Source organism: Quercus robur, chromosome 2, assembly GCF_932294415.1.
Source record: "Quercus robur chromosome 2, dhQueRobu3.1, whole genome shotgun sequence".
NCBI lineage: Eukaryota > Viridiplantae > Streptophyta > Magnoliopsida > Fagales > Fagaceae > Quercus > Quercus robur.
In genome coordinates this window covers 60,522,752-60,539,589 of record NC_065535.1, presented here as the reverse complement: position 1 = coordinate 60,539,589, position 16,838 = coordinate 60,522,752, and the positions used below count along the sequence as shown (strand labels likewise).

Genomic DNA, 16,838 nt, shown 5'->3' with positions numbered 1-16,838 from the left:
ATCCCCCCCTTTTGTTACCTTGTGTTTTCTTTTATACTAGCCTACGTTCATTATCCCCCGTCCACGTGTAGGGTCGACTTTTCCAGGACAGAGATTTGTCCCATCAGTCTCATCCCGAAATTGTGGGAGATGGTCCATAAAGCCTAAGAATCCGGCTCTGTTAGGTGCGGTGTCATGTCAATGAAGGGTATTAAGGACTATTTCCCTGAAATATTTTCTGATCTTTTAAGTTTGATTATACTCCACTTTCGTCAATGGGATTCTGGGTCTTCCGAGGACTGAGCGGTCCTCGGACGTATCTTTGAGCCATATCGGGCTCACTATTTTTGGGCTTGGGTCCTGGCCTCCTTTAGTTTGGGGCCTGTGGATTCCATATAAGCGAGCGAGCCGGGCCCATAAACTATTGGGCCCCACAAGTGGTTTCCAAAAATTAGTATATTAAAAAAAAAAAAGTTTTTAATGCTAAAGTATAACTAAATTTTTGCATAAGCAATTTTTTTTTTTTTTTTTTTTTTTTTTTTTTTTTGTTTGGGTAATTTTAAAGTGGGGGGAAGCGCGTTGCGTGTCAAAGAGCTGACCGACCATGAAATGAGTGGAATGGAGAGTGTACACTGAACCATGTGCTCTTTTTAGTCTTTCTTTCTTATGAGTCACGAACGACAAGACAAGAATGAAAAACAAAAAAACAAAAACAAGAAAGCGGGAAGTGGAGTAGTCGACAACATACACTGTAGGACCCGACTCGTAATTCTCTCCAATTACATTACAATACCCTATAGGCTATAGTCGAACCAAATCGAACTTTAACTAATGAAATTGCTGTCGTGTCGTGTCGGGTCGTGTCTACCTCAAAATTGTCAACCGTCAAGTCAAACTCTCTCCCCCAATATCAAATTGCGTGGGTCCCATACTCAACTCCACCAATCTGTACCTTCCGGGACTCCTTCATACCTTCACTCACCTTTGGCCACGTGTACTGTAACCCACCCAAATACTTTTTTTGGACCTCCACCGCCATTCTACTGTGATAACGTTATCTTTCACCCATTGGCTGATTTTCTCCACCTGTAATCCTCTTTGGATTTTCTTTTCTTTTCTTTTCTTTTTTTTCCAATTAGATAGAGTTAGGCCTATCTTATTTGATTTCTTTTGGATTTGAGATTTCCCTTCAAATCTCCTCGGATACGGATCCCCTTTTTATTCGGAGTATTTTTTACCAACTTTATTTCTTACCTAATTCAAAATAAATACTATTTTTATAAGGAAAATTTTATAAAAATGAAAAAAAAAAAAATTTATAGGTTTCTCAAATTTCCTCTTAAAATTTATTCACTCCTTAAATTATTTGGGTTTAACTTATCTCTGGTACTTCTTTAACTATAATATCTTTTTGTTTTAATGAGAAACTGTCACATTACCAATTAACTAAATAAAATGTAAAGATTAAAATCCACTATTACTTGTCATTGTATTTTAAAACAAAAGGAGACTCCCGTTAAAAAAGCACTAGAGGTAAGCCAAACTCAAATTATTTTACCAATAAAAAAATGTAAAACTTAGATGTTATTCCTTAAATTTCCTTTTAAAATTTAGTCACGTGATTGTACTTAACTAAAAATATACTTCCATCAATGAGAAAAAAACCATATGACTAAATTTTAAGAGAAAAACCTAAAGAATAGTAGTTAACATATTGTACCTAAATTCTGTCCTAAAAAAATAAAGAAAACTATAGCTACTTTTATGCCTTAAATGATTAATAAACGATGATGTAATGTAATGACCAATGACACCTATTAATTTCTATGGGAACACCCAAATGGAAGATTCAATCATATAAAAAAATGCTATTTTTATAATATTTTCACAACAAATCTTATGTGGTAGGTTATTACGAGTTGTTATTGGTAGGGTAGAAAAGTAATTTCGATAAATTCAATGAACTTAAAGGGAGTAATCTCAAAGATTATAATCAAAGTTAAGAAGATTACTTTTAATATGAGCCATTAGATCAAAGTGGTTAAAAGAGTAAAAAAGTTAAAAGTTACAATAGATAAAAAGATGAAAATGGTTCAAACTTTCGTGAGTAAATTAGAAAGTATTACAGGCTATTGCACCAGATCCAAATTTCGTCAAGATTACGTACAGCTTCCTTATATTAAAAAATTAAATAAAATGATACTTATCCTCTTTTTTTTGGATTTATTAATTTTGAGTGTGGAATTCTTAAACCTTTTAGAAAAATAACACTTATCCTCTTTTTAAGATTTATTAATTTCGAGTGTGGAATTCTTATAGTTTAAAAAAATTAAAAAATTAAATAAAATGACTCTTATCCTCTTAATAGGATTTATTAATTTTGAGTGTGGAATTCTTATAGTTTAAAAAAATTAAAAAATTAAATAAAATGACTCTTATTCTCTTAATAGGATTTATTAATTTTGAGTGTGGAATTTTTATAGTTTAAAAAAAATTTTAAAAATAAAATAAAATGACACTCATCCTCTTTTTAGGTATTATTAACTTTGGATGTGGAATTCCTATAGTTTAAAAAAATTTTAAAAAAAGAGGGAAAAAAAAAATACAAAAAGTAACAAACAAATGTTCAAAGTAGTTTAGAATATCCGGGTTACCCGTATGGACCTTTTTAAAATGGGCGGGTTCAAGAGTTAATTACACTAGTAGGATCATATTTCTAGTCCCCAGTCCTGTCAGACTTGTCCAGCGCTAATCTCAATCCCCATTTTAACCGAAAATAACCCAAATCCCAATCCAAACAAACTTACAAAAGCCATGAATAAAATGTGCTTTAAACAGAACAGAAATTATGACATTTTTATGAGCAGAGAAAAAAAGAAGAAGAATAGGGACAAAACCAAAAGTAAAAAATAAACATTGTAATAATTAGATTAGAGGGAGTCTGGAAGAATAGAGAACAACAAACAGGTTTCAGTGTGAGTGTGTGTGTGAGTGGAAGAAGTGGAAGTGGGGGGGTCAGATATTGTTATAAGTGGTAGTTCATTTGTTTGTTTTTGTTTCCATGATGTTGATGACATGAGCTTAAGAGTCTTTATTAGTTTGGAATCTCCTGTGTGTGGGTCTATAGCAACAGCAATTTGCGGGTAAGCTTCTCTTTCATTATTTTTGTATATATCAATGCAAGATTGTTATTTTAATTTTTTTTTTCTTTTGTATGGTCCTTCTTCTCTGCTATGATTTTGGAATGTAAAAAAAAAAACAAAGTTCTAATGAACTGCTGAGGAAAATCTTTGTTTAAGTCAGACTGAGAGTGAAAAAAAGGTAAACCCAATTGAAAACTTTAAGAGAAATAATGTCAAGCAGTTAGCTGAACTTATTAAAGATCCCATTTTGTGAGTTATAGATGCTGGTAATATGATATTCTTGTAATATTGAGTGTACATGTTCTTTGATATGTATTAAGTGTTTCTATACTTTGTTTTTTGGTTCAATTACAGATAGTTTTGGCTGAGCTTCCATTGTTTTTCAATAACTGAATTGTTGTCATCCGTGGGTGGTTTCAATAGACAAGCTGATTTCTTTTGATCCTTTTCCTACAGGCTGAACTGTGTTTGTTTCAAGGAACATATAGTATAATTGGTTTAGTTTAAATTAAGGTTGGAGAAATAGGAAGGCAAGAAGAAGTATATTCCAGGGTATAAGTGATTGAGACTTAGAAGTTTAATCATGTCAGTAGCATTACTATGGGTTGTCACCCCAAATGTAGAGATATCCAATTGCTTTGGTTTCTTCGATTCAGTCCGAGATGGAAACTGGCTTTTAGAGTCATCAAGATTTATATCCCAAGATTGGGGATCGATTAGAGCAAAGAAGAGTAGGAAACAGAAATGGAGGTCTTGCTCTCTTAGTACGGATTTGAAGTATTCATGTGTTGGTGAGTCAGGCTTAGAGAGCGGAAACAACTTCCGTGTATTATCAAGCATGGTAGCCAACACTGCAGGAGAAATGACAATCTCATCAGAACAGAAGGTTTATGATGTGGTGCTGAAGCAGGCAGCCCTGGTTAAGAAGCAATTGAGGTCTAGTGTGGATCTTGATGTGAGACCAGATATTGTACTTCCCGGAAATCTGAGCTTGTTGAGTGAAGCTTATGATCGTTGTGGAGAAATCTGCGCAGAGTACGCAAAAACGTTTTACCTGGGTTAGTCTTCTCATATCTATCATTTAACTTAAGGAATTTTACTTTGAGGTTCAATTTGAGATTTAAATGTGGAATCAGTAGTACTTTGAAATTCAATTCTTCTTTGCTTTTGCCGTTTCAGGAACTCTGCTAATGACCCCTGAAAGGCGAAGGGCTATCTGGGCAATATATGGTGAGTGGTGGTGACCTTTAATCAGAAAACATCTTTCTTTTTATGATGTAGAAATAGTTTACTGATTTTTAACTCTAATAGGAATGTAGAAGTTAAGAGGGCAATGATTATAATAGTAAACTCTGGTGTATTTTCTGCAAGGGTTATATCAAAGGATCTTGCTTTAGTAAAAAACATATAATATTCCTCACCAGGTGGGGCTCATACTAAATCTTTAAGTCTAGTTTCTGAAACATGAGTAATACTGCTTTCTTTGTTCTTAGGTGTGCTAATGCATAAACTTTGGATGATTGCCAGATATGTTCTGAATATCTGCATGAAATTTTTGCGGGTAATACTTGTCAAAGCTAACACAATGATGCCCATGGATTAGTTCCACTATTTGACATTTCATGCTTTTTAACTTTTGTTCTGAATGACTTTTGTAACTATCTGGTTTATGACTTCTTTCCCTTTTGCTTAAGAAGAAGTTAGGCACCTTTTGGTTACTGTTTTAAACGCATATAGTTCTTCCTTTACTAAGAACAAATATATGAGATGGTGATGATCATTAAGTACTGTCTTGCCTCCAAAGAAGCTTTTAGTTCTCTTCATTGTGTTTCCTAATTAATAGTTAATTTAGCATAAAAGTAGGTCCTCATCATGATACAAACGTAAAGATTATTAGGACATGAGGACTTGAAGATACCCATAATCATTCTCCAATATTTGGATGAGTGCTAGTAAATTACTTTCAAATCTTAAATTATTTTACATGTTATAAATCCAATCTTAAGGTCTTTTCAGATAGACAAACTAAAATAAAAAGGCAACACTTATTGATTTAATCTCAGTAAGGATGGGCCCAGCTATTGCTGTGAGCCTGTGAGGACAGTTTTTACCATATGATATCTGGAAGCAAGCTTGGAGGTTCATTAAAAGATGTAGGAAAGTTTTAGGTTTTTACTTCTGGTGAAAATTTAGAAAACAAATTGGAAAATGTATCAACAAAATGAGAATTTTATTCTAGTGTCCAAGACTGTGACAACTGCTACCAGCACTGCAAGAGAAGTTCTAGTGCTTATCTTTCAATCCTAGAATAAATTGTATCACCTTTACATCTGCCCATTGTTTGGCTTTATTCAATATACCAGATAGGTGAACAGGAGTGTTGTTTTCCTTATAATCCATGCGTTTGTAAGCAATTTCGATGTATGTGAATCCAATACGAAGAAAGATAAAGTTGTTCCATCTATTAAGGTTTAGCGAAGTTGAGTTGACTTTTTTTATATCCTGTGATGGTGCTTGTACATACAGTGTGGTGTAGGAGGACAGATGAGCTTGTTGATGGACCTAATGCTTCACACATCACACCAACAGCTTTAGATAGATGGGAGTCACGGTTGGAAGATCTTTTTCAAGGTCAGCCATTTGATATGCTTGATGCTGCTTTATCAGATACAGTTGCCAAATTCCCTGTTGATATCCAGGTTAGACATTACTTTTGAGAAATACATTAAACATCAGATCAGGTCTCAATAATAAAACTAAAGTCTTCAGTTAGGCTTGCCCTGACCTCTTGATTTGATTCCTACATCCATCTGTATTCTTCATAACACGTTCTTGAACATGCCAAATTTACATACTTTAGTTTCTTTAGCATTTTCATCGTTGATTCACAATCCAGCCAATATTCTATTTTTTCCATGTTTTTATTAAGTTGACCATTATTACCTTTCACTCGGAACCCACGCATTGCCAAATGCAAAGACATTTGGAGCTGAACCCTGAGGTTCGGTCAGCATGTTGCCACCCACAAAGGGTCTGGCATTCTCTAACAAGCCAAAAATTCTTGGGTTAAGGGGGAAGGTATTTGGGAACACCATCTTTGTAGCCTACAGCTACTCTTACTATACTCAATCTCATTTAAGGTTTAATTGATATCTTCCATTTTACTGATAGTACCCTTGACACAATATATAGCACTTGAAGTTTGTGGCTTTTATTGTTACACATCTTCTAACACAATTGTATGATATATATTATTGCAGCCATTCAAAGATATGATTGAAGGAATGAGAATGGACCTAAGGAAGTCAAGATACAAAAATTTTGATGATCTTTATCTCTATTGTTATTATGTTGCTGGGACCGTTGGATTAATGAGTGTTCCGGTTATGGGCATTGCACCTGAGTCACAAGCAACGACAGAGAGTGTATATAATTCTGCCTTGGCATTAGGGATTGCAAATCAGCTAACCAACATACTCAGGGACGTTGGAGAAGAGTAAGTGCAGTGCTTTAGAAATGGATATGCTGCAACTTTTCTGTCTTATTATCAATGTTATCACAACAAAAATGCTCAAAATGCAGAGGTTGATTCTTGGCTTGAATGGTTGGGGCATCCAGTTGTAAAGAATCATATTCTGAAAAGTATTAGAATGTTTTGAAAATGTAATATCAAAATATTTGAAATAGTAAAAATAATTTATCCAGTGAAGTATATAATTAAGTGACATATATTGTTCAACTGGTTATATGGCACCTAGCTTAGTTGCAAAACTGGAATTTCCAACTTTTTTTATTTGTTATTTTTTTATTGAAACTGGTTCATGCTGTTCAACCAGGCTGCCTAGTCCAATCTGGCCTTTGAGGTTCCTTACATTTATATTGAATATTTGAAGTGATCTAGATCCGAGTCTGTTTAATATATGCTTATGCTCCATTTAGTTCCCTATAGAAGACTAGCAATGATTAAAGTCAACTTGAAATTTTATGGCAGCCATTCTATAGTAAATTTTTACTTGCTCTTCTGTACTTTCGTTTTTTAATTTTAATCCTACTCTGGGGACAAATTTTATTTTCCTTTGTCTTCTTGAGAATCAAATTGAACATCAATTAAATGTCTGGTGCTTTAATAAACATCTCTTGATGGAAGCTACTTACTCTATCTTTAGTAATGATCTGACACTTCTCTTCATATCATCTTCTCCTGAATTTATCTTTATTCAGTGCTACAAGAGGAAGAATTTATCTACCACAGGATGAGCTTGCTCAGGCAGGGCTTTCAGATGAGGACATATTTGCTGGAAAGGTGACAGACAAATGGAGAAACTTCATGAAGAATCAAATAAAGAGGGCAAGGATGTTCTTTGACGTTGCAGAGAAAGGGGTGAAAGAGCTGAGTGCAGCTAGTAGATGGCCGGTAAACAATCTAAAACTTTTATTAATAGGAAAATATGCAGTGGAACATCCACCAAGTTCATTTTGGTATCCAAGAAAACAAATGGAGAAAGGGGGTTAAAATGGTTGTTTTATGATAACCGATTTTCGCTATTTTTCCCTATCATATATAGTTAATAGAATAAGGTGGAAGGGAATCCCTTGCGATCATGTTAAAAAATTAACACAAAGCCAATTTGTTTTACTAGCAAATATCTTATGTTGATTTATGTATTTGATAAACTGATAATATTATGCCATTTTATTAACCATATAAAAGTTATGATGGTTTATAAATGTATGTTAGAATGACAATATTTTTACATGTAATGTGTTGGAAACTTGGCATATTGCCTTGCCATGCAAAAGCTTAGCTATCAAAATTATCTGAGGTCAGGAAATGAAGCTCTTCAAGAGATTATGTTAGAATTTGTCTAAGCTTGGCCAATTGGCTCGTGGGTTGAAATAATGATGTTCTTGAAATCTTTTAAGAGTTATTTTGAAATCTGGTTTATATAGTTATTTTTATAAAAGTTTCCTTTCCTCCATTATTGGTCATATGAAAGAAATGAAAAAGACTAATTTATGTCTCTGGTCGATAAAATGTTTGGAAAGGATGGTTGGGTTAATCTTTGTGTGTGAGATTGTTTCTGAGCTTCCCATTGTACTATATGAATGCATAATGGTCTTGTATATTGCAGGTATGGGCGTCCTTGCTATTGTACAGCCAAATATTGGATGAGATTGAAGCTAATGACTACAACAACTTCACCAAGAGGGCTTATGTAAGCAAAGGCAAGAAGTTGCTTGCTTTGCCGATTGCATATACAAGAGCTCTCATCCCACCATCAACGACACTGTCTCTGTTGACTAAGACATGAATTAATCTTGAACATTGTATAAAATTCTACTACTTTGTTATACAGGGAAAAATATTGTAAAAAAAATTGTATATTATGAAATCTTATATTTGCAGCTAGTATCTATCGTCCACCTTTTTAAGTATTTTGTGTGTGTGTGCGTGTGTGATTGAGATTATATGTGATTCAATTTATACTTCAGAATTGCAGTTTCTGGATTCTGATGCAAGCTAAATTCCTTAATCAAACGGAAATTGAGCAAAACAAAATAAGCCATTTTCTGAACGTTAACTTTACACGCAACATAGAAAGTCTTGGACCAATCCTGTGAAAAAAAAACCCACTTGCCACTATTGTAAAAAATTTGATTTTCGAGGATTCTAACAAAATTCAAAATACAGGTATTTTTTTTTTCAATTTTTTAAAATGATATTGAAATGAAGAGATTTAGAGGTTTAGTTGTCATAAAAGGGAAAAAAACTATTTCCAGAGAAAAAAAAAATTATCATACACTTTTCATAACTTTTAATTTTCCTTATAACATATGTTATTAACCCATTTTCAGTTTTTTTTTTCTTTTATTTAATTTTTTTTGTTAGAATCCGAATTACGTCCTTTTTTTTAAGAAATGTTTTGAAGTCCATAAACCATACCTTTGTTACCCTAACCCCAAAGTTAAAAGTCCTAAAAAGGTAACGAACATTCAGGCTATAAGCTTGTGTAATGTTTTATAATATTATTAGTAAAGTGATTAATAATGTTTTGCTTGTTTTGAAGTAAAATATTTTCAAATGTTTTATAGGTAAAAAATTTTACATGTAAAACATTTTCAGGTGTTTGATATGACAAATATATATATATATATATATATATATATATATATTTTAAGTTAACAACCAAAATCGATGGCTTATAACCACTGGTGCCAGAGGTCTGGTGAACGGTGCCGTTAGAGATCTCTGCCAGATTGGTGTCTACTAGATAGCCAACATTAGTGGCCAAAGTAGTGTCTCCGACCACTAGACAGCTAGCACTGGTGTTTGAAAAAGGGTCTCCGGTGACTAGACCGTTGATATCAATCGTTGTAGCAGTGGCTTCAATGATTGAACCTTGGGCATCAATTGTTAGAGAGATGGATTTGGCCATCAAACCCTGACACAAGTTACTGAAGCGGCAACTTCAGCCACCAAACCACTAGCACCGGTCACACGAGCAGATCTAGACATCAGAGTGGTGGCTTCAGCCACCAAACTTTAGGCACCAGCTACCTAGCCTACTAGACCAGTGACCTAGCCACCAGATGGGGTGAGGGAAGTCACTGTGTGTTTTTGTGAAATATTTTACCAAAATTTTAAAAGTAAAATGTTTTACAACTTTTTATAAAAGATTTTATGGTCAACATAAATTATTTTACTAGTTTAACCATATTTTACCTACAAACAAATACTTGAAAATGGGAAAACATTTTCCAAAAAATATTTTATTTCAAAACAAATGAAGCCTAAGAGGTTGAAAAGGATCATACCCTCTATTATATTAGAGTCCCTAAGGACTTATCAATCCCTCAGGAGGATTACGCCAAGGAAACTCAATGTCTCCATAATTGTTCTTATTGTGGGTAGAGGGCCTACATGCTCAGCTAGACCAAGTAGTAAAGGACAGGGAGATTAGAGGTTTTCCATTGTTGAGGGATAATTTTTTCAACATGCCACATGTCCCAACCTTGTTGGATTTCACCTACCTAGTCACCAAAAAAGAAAAAAGAAAAGAAAAGAAAAAAAAAAAAAGAAGCATAATTAGCCTTTACAAATTATTTCCTACACCAAAACGATTTTGGACCTATTTCACTTCACTAAAATATCGGGCCAAAAACCCACAATTACATTACTAAATCAGAAGCTTTTATTTTTCACAATCTTTAAGGTGGCTAATTATAGTGGTGTATAATAAAAATAGTGTCGATGTTGTACTATTAATAATCTAATACTTTAGTCAGATGTAATTTTTTTTTTTTTTTAAGATGAAATTTGTTGTTAAATTCCTTAAATCCTACAAAAGGGCTAAAACGTACACAAGAAATGCCACTTATGCTGCAGCCATATATCAAGGAATGGTGGTAAAAAAAGTAAAAACTAACTCTATGTTTGGCAAAGTGTAAGAGGGGAGGGAAAAAAAAAAAAGGAAAATGAGAGGGGGGGAGAGGGAATGAAAGAGATGCCTTTCTGAAATTATATCTGCACACCTTTTTTATTTTATTTTTTTGCACCGCACACGAACAATTTTTGACCAATGTGATAGAAAGTACTGAAGTACTTTGGTTGAACCTATTAAAAATAAAATCCAAACAAAGTAAATTATGCTATTACTAATAATAGTTAAGTAGCACCATCTGATTACAGTAAACATATGACAGACGCCCTTTTGAAATCAAACTTGCACACTTTCTTATTTTAGGACAAATTACACTTATCTATTATAAACTATCAATCCAATTATACTTAATCTTCTGAATTGTTGAAACACATGATTGACCCTCCAAAGTATAACACATTTTTTAAATTGGGGAGTCGATCGTTTGTTTCAATAGGTCAGAGGCTCAAGCGTTATCCGGGTGACAGTTTAGAGTGAAAAAAAAAAAAAAAAAAAAAAAAAAAATTGTCCTTTATTTTATGTTTTGCACCACACATGAAACAATTCTGGGACCAACATTATATCTTGGGCAAGGTTCAAGAGGTAACTAGTAACCAGCAAGGTTCATTAACTTCTTCCAAGAAGGTCTGTTTGAGATGTCCTGCCACCATGCATTGACATTCTTTTTCTCTGTGATTAAGTGCCCCATATTTGCTTCATTCATAAGATATCTAATGCCAGGAAGATGGCTAAGATCAGCCAAAGTGAAAGAGTCTCCAGCAAGGTACTTGCATTTTGATAACCTTTGCTCATACACATCCAACACCTTCTCTAGCTTTTGTTCACAGCTATGAGCCAAGGCCAAGTCCCCAGGCTTTCCCATCCGTGGAAGGATCACAAGCTGAAACACGAGTGTGAAAATCAGGTCATTGAAGTTGTGTGCTTCCACTTCCAGCCACTGATCCACCATAGCTCTCTCTTCCAAATTATTTCCCATTAGGCTGGGAACACGGTCCGCGTACTTTGCCACGTAGTACCTTATAATTGCCCTCGACTCTAAAATAAAAATGAAAAAAAGAGTAACCATATGCAAGAGAAGAAAAAAAACAAGATTTTTCACACATGTGACGTAGCAAATTGTGAATGATGAAAAAAAAAAAGTAAATCTATATGAAAATGATAAACAACTGTTCACAATCTGTCATATTAAAATTGTAACAAAAAAAAAGTCTTAAAACCACTCGTGTAAGAAAAGAAAACAAGATTTTCATTTTCCCATCCAATTTTCTTTCCCAACTAATCTATTTTGTATATTTATAATTACAAACAATATTGTAATTAGAGACGGATGTGACACATGATGTGTCACGTAATTAAATAGATCCATACATTTATTTATGTTTGAAGATAAGTTACATAGTATATCATAAAGTTATTAAATTAAAAAAAAAAAAATCCTTTATTGATTTGGCTAAAAAGGGAAAGATGTCCATTTTTTTTTTTTTGAGAAACAAACACACACACAAGAGAGAGGGAAAATATGTCCATTTTTAAGTGCTCAATCAATTCAAACTTCGGAGGTTGGGCTTGGGTCGCGTCACAACTCACATGGAGTAATTTTTTTTAAAATGCTTCTGGAGTATAAAAAATTGTGCTTCTTCCTTTCACATATATGGTAGGGTCTAGTCATTAAATTTATGATGAAATCCACCACAGATATGAAAGGAGAGAGCACAATTTTTTCATATTTCGAAAGTATCTAAGAATTTTCAATCACGTGATCCAAATATTAGCTAGAGACTTTCAATCAGATCCGAATTGTATTAGGGTATTGGTTCTCATCAGATAAGCTTTGTGTTGCGTGGACTCCACCTCTCCAACACTCCATCACTGCCTGAGCTAAAGGTGTATTATTTAGGGCTATATAATCTAATATTATTATACTTTTTTTTAGAATCTTAATATTATATAATATTAACTTAATAACTTTTTATTGAATATATTTTTTATCTTCAGCTTAATAATTTCACTGTTGCATTTTATTATTTTTTTATATCTTCCATCTTTATAAAATGTCAAGACAATAAAAAATAAAAAATTCTTTCATCTAAATTATGAATCAAGTAATAAATATATACATAAGAAGATAATGCAAAGGAAATAAATATATAATTTTAGAGTTCGAATTTGGTAAGGATGAGGTGTAAAACTCATGTTTTACACCATTCAATAAGAGATTGTGACATTAGTATTTCGCTTAAAATTCAATACATCCTACCATACCTAATAACATCTCAATAAACTCCCAATTTGGTTGGATTTATATATGGGTATTAGAATTGATTGGGTGTAGTTGTGCTTATTTTTAAATATTTGATAAGATAATGTGATATGTTGGGATTGAAGGGATAAAATATGGGTTTTACACTACATCTTTACAAAATTTAATCTCATAATTTTAATGAGCATTTATTTATAGCCATTTCATTCTTTCCTGCAAGACTTTCTGATAAGGGAAAGAATATCTCTTAACTACCCTTTTTATTTTATCCATTTTCCTCCCTCCAGAAGGACCAAAATCCTTTAAAAATATGATTATGATTGGATTATAGTATGATTGTTACCATGTTAAACAAAAACAAAAGTCAAGGGAACATAAAAAAAAGGCAGTTAAAAATATTTAAAATGGTACTCAATTGCCAGATTAACATGACATAGGTGTAAAGATATTAGATTTACTTGTAAATTTGTTAGATAACTAGTCTGTGCAATGCTCAAGAAAGTTTATTAAAATATAAATTTTTTTTGTCTAAACATGAAATTTGATAATTATGATAGTTATTAATAGGTATTTATTATGATTGTATTTGTATATGGAGCAATCCTATTTTTTGAGAAAGTGTATATGGAACAATCTATTCTACAATTTAAAAAAAAATGATATAATATGATTTTAACCAAACATTTAAATATAAAATAGAATTTAAACTTAATTAACAAAATTAAAATAATGAATTATAAAATTCTGAAGGCTTAAAAGTTTATGTGGCAATATATTAAGAGGTCTACCAAAAGATGTTTTTAGTTTATATATATATTATAGTTTATAGCTAGATAAACAAAACTAAACCATTTATATGTTTTTGTAAATTGATGCAATCATATAGTCGGTATGGCTAATTTTTGGAACTCTCCTAGGTTTTGTTGTGAGCTCTGCTTCAGTGTGAGCCTCTCTCTGTCCTGTTTGTGGGCATTTTGCTGTCCTTTGTAGTGGTTTTCACTGTCTCCTTTATGGGTCTCAAGAAAGGACTTTTATATATTTTTACTTTTAAACTTGAAATTAAAACTAGGGCAAAAGTTGGATTTAACGAATAAAATGGGGAAAGTTTGGACTTTAAGGTTTAAGGAATTACTTCTCCCCTCTTCCCGTGTGTGCGTGTTAAAATTTTAGTATTCTCAAAAGAAAAAACAGTGGGTAAATCCTACATTGGTAAATGAGTGTGAGTTAAAGAGGTTTAAAGTCTGTATTGTATATTCAAGAATTAGGCCATTTTGGATATACACCACTGTAAGTTTCTTTAAAACATTTTCCCCTCTCCCCGTGTGTGTTAAAATTTTAGTATTCTCAAAAAAAAAAAAAAAAAAGGTTTAAGGAATTAAATCTTTACTTAAAAAAAATTTGATTTTTGTAGGGAAAAAAGAGAAAGGATTAAAAAAAAAGAAGAGGAAAATTTAAGAATCATTTTGGAAGAACTTTCACATTATTATTTTTTTCCCTTTATATTCTTATACAGAAAAAAGATTTATTCATCTAGCAGATGATGACAACACTTTTTAAGAGAATAAAAAAGGGGATTTTTTTTTTTGAACCCAAAAAAGGGAAAATTAAAAAGAGGCAACATTCATAAATAATTTTCTCTAAATAAGTACGTTATTACGACTTAAGAGTCTTTATAAATTGACGTGTTACTAGTCACAAAAAATAAAATAAAAAATCAGAAATTTATTTATTGTGCGTTTCACTCCATTAATCACAATCATCAATTTGTAAGACTATGTGCAAAATTCCTGGTATTTTTTACATTTTTCATATCTCTAATTATGAATGAAGAGATATTGAGGAATAAAAATTGGTAGCGAACTTAATTAGATTACATTCAATGTAGATGATTATTTTTTTTTAAATACTAAGTATTTTTAACACACACGAGAAAATGGGATATAGTTTTAAATAAATAATGTAAATGACAAATTTTTTTTTTTAAGAATACTAAGTATTTTAACACACACACAAGGGGAGAGAGGAGAAAGTTAATTTTAAAGAAACTAACAATGGTGTATATCCAAAAGGACCTAACTCTTGGATACAGTAAATGACAATTAGTGTCTAATAGTAACTATGTCTATCAATGTGTGGTCTGTCTTCTCTAGAAAAAACTATAGAACAATACTCTTTTTTTTTTTTTTAATATATAAATATAAAATAATACTTTTGCAGTACTATAAATACATATTTTCCTCTCACGTGAACAGTAAAACTTATTGTCACATGAGAACATGTTTTTTGGTAAGCCATGAGAACATGTTGGTAAGCATTTATTATAGGCTATAATGAAATATTGTTCCCAAGAAAGGTTAAGGGACCATGTATGCATATATATATATATTTGTGAAAGTGATGATCCGGGTTCTCACCATAAAGTCTGAAGTCGCCATCCTCTATGACCGGAACTTGTCCAAAAGGCTGCGCCAAAGAATTAGAACATCTCCCATCAATAAACTTTCTTTTCTTTTCTTTGTTTTTTCTTTTTTTTAATTAATATAAAAAACCATTAATAAACCTTAAGAAACCAAATATAAGCTCTACCCATAATCTATTATGGGGTCCATTATTTAAGCTCTACCCATTACTTATTTTTTGTGTCGGTCATGATGGTTTATTTTGGGGAGTTTATTTTTATACATAAAAACTCATTTTAATAAGTGAAGTTCTAATAAGTTGCATTTAAAAAAAAGAAAAACTTTAAAGTATTATACACTAATAAATAATGAAAAACAAGCTAACCAAGTTTATTAACTCAACTTTTAATTTTTAGCTTTATATATAGTTTTTTAAAATCTTACTTTTTTTTTTTTTTTCACATTTTCTAAATATAAAAATACTTAAGCATACTTTTAACAAAAAAACTAAATAAATTATTCCCAAACAACTACATATCTGTTGTGAAATTGTGAAGGAACTCTATTTAATCTTTTCTTTACATAGGCTACATGCCTTTTCTTTTTCTTTTTGTTGATAAAACATAAGTTCATGCATATACATATACATATAAGAATTTATTATGCATATTATTTCTTTCACGCACAAATACAAGCAGTGTCTAATATATGTTTGGCAAGACAAGTCTTCCGGTCTATAATTTTTAACAAACTCATATATATATATATATATATATATATATATGCACACTTAAGTGGAAGTATTGAGAGCCAGAAATTCTAATCAGCAATCTTAATTATTATTATTATTATTACCTGACGGACGAGGAACTCAGGTCGCTTATGTTCTCCGGCATCAAGATCAACATGTACAAGTTCAAAGTCCACCCCCATCTCCAAAAGGCAAGCTATCACTCTCTGTGTACATGCTGACTCAACTGTACCATACACTTTCACTACCATCTTTTCTAAATAAAAAGGGCACCGCACAACAGTTTGTATTAACTACGAGAAAGCTCTTTGAATCTTGCCAAGATCCAAACTGTTATTTATAGCAGAGAGAGAGAGAGAGATGTGTTGTGAGTTTTTATCATCTTGCAAGGCTTTGGGGTTGCCACGTGAGTTCTCAGAAAGATGAAATTGATGTTCCATTTTAGTTGTTGTTACTGCATGGTGGCTTTGGGGGTTGTCACATGCTACTGCATCATCAACTGGCGGAGTGGTGGGTATGGGCAAAATGCCAAAACCAAAACTTTCTAACTGCGTGAACGTAATGTACTTCAAATTCGGTAGCGAAGTCTTCACTCAATTTTAACCCACACGGCAAGTCAGCCACGTGAGTGGATCATCCAGTTGAATATTGACAGCTCATAGATGCAATTATAGTTTGAGAAAGTTTACTAACACAAAAAATTTAACACCCGCTTATGTGGCAGATTGTTAGTAGTAGGTAAAAAAGTGATGTCTGTAGTGAGTTTAGATGAGAACTAGTACAAGCTTGTCACATCAATAAGGGTAAAAAATGTTACCAATTTTTTTTGGAGTGTATGTAGCATTGCTCTTATAGTTAGGATTG

The 16,838-nt window shown here is 32.3% G+C and overlaps 2 protein-coding genes across 3 annotated transcripts; one reads left to right on the top strand and one right to left on the bottom strand.

The window, feature by feature from the left end:
- The first annotated feature begins 2,720 nt into the window (after positions 1-2,720).
- LOC126714322 (phytoene synthase 2, chloroplastic) lies at positions 2,721-8,532 on the top strand. Of its 2 annotated transcripts, none has more exons than XM_050414418.1 (7): positions 2,721-3,122; positions 3,579-4,180; positions 4,302-4,352; positions 5,649-5,821; positions 6,383-6,618; positions 7,344-7,536; positions 8,255-8,532. In XM_050414418.1, exons 2-7 carry the CDS (start codon positions 3,706-3,708, stop codon positions 8,432-8,434), a joined length of 1,308 nt encoding a protein of 435 aa, XP_050270375.1. In that variant the 5' UTR covers positions 2,721-3,122; positions 3,579-3,705; the 3' UTR covers positions 8,435-8,532. The 2 variants fall into 2 exon arrangements, with proteins under 2 accessions (XP_050270375.1, XP_050270376.1); XM_050414419.1 differs by lacking the exon at positions 2,721-3,122 and adding an exon at positions 3,166-3,300.
- A 2,300-nt stretch (positions 8,533-10,832) lies between these two features.
- Positions 10,833-16,301, bottom strand: LOC126714321 (glutathione S-transferase F11-like). Its single transcript, XM_050414417.1, has 3 exons — positions 16,079-16,301; positions 15,239-15,287; positions 10,833-11,599 (listed from the first exon to the last, which is right to left on the bottom strand). Exons 1-3 carry the CDS (start codon positions 16,223-16,225, stop codon positions 11,151-11,153), a joined length of 645 nt encoding a protein of 214 aa, XP_050270374.1. The 5' UTR covers positions 16,226-16,301; the 3' UTR covers positions 10,833-11,150.
- Between the last annotated feature and the right edge of the window lie 537 nt (positions 16,302-16,838).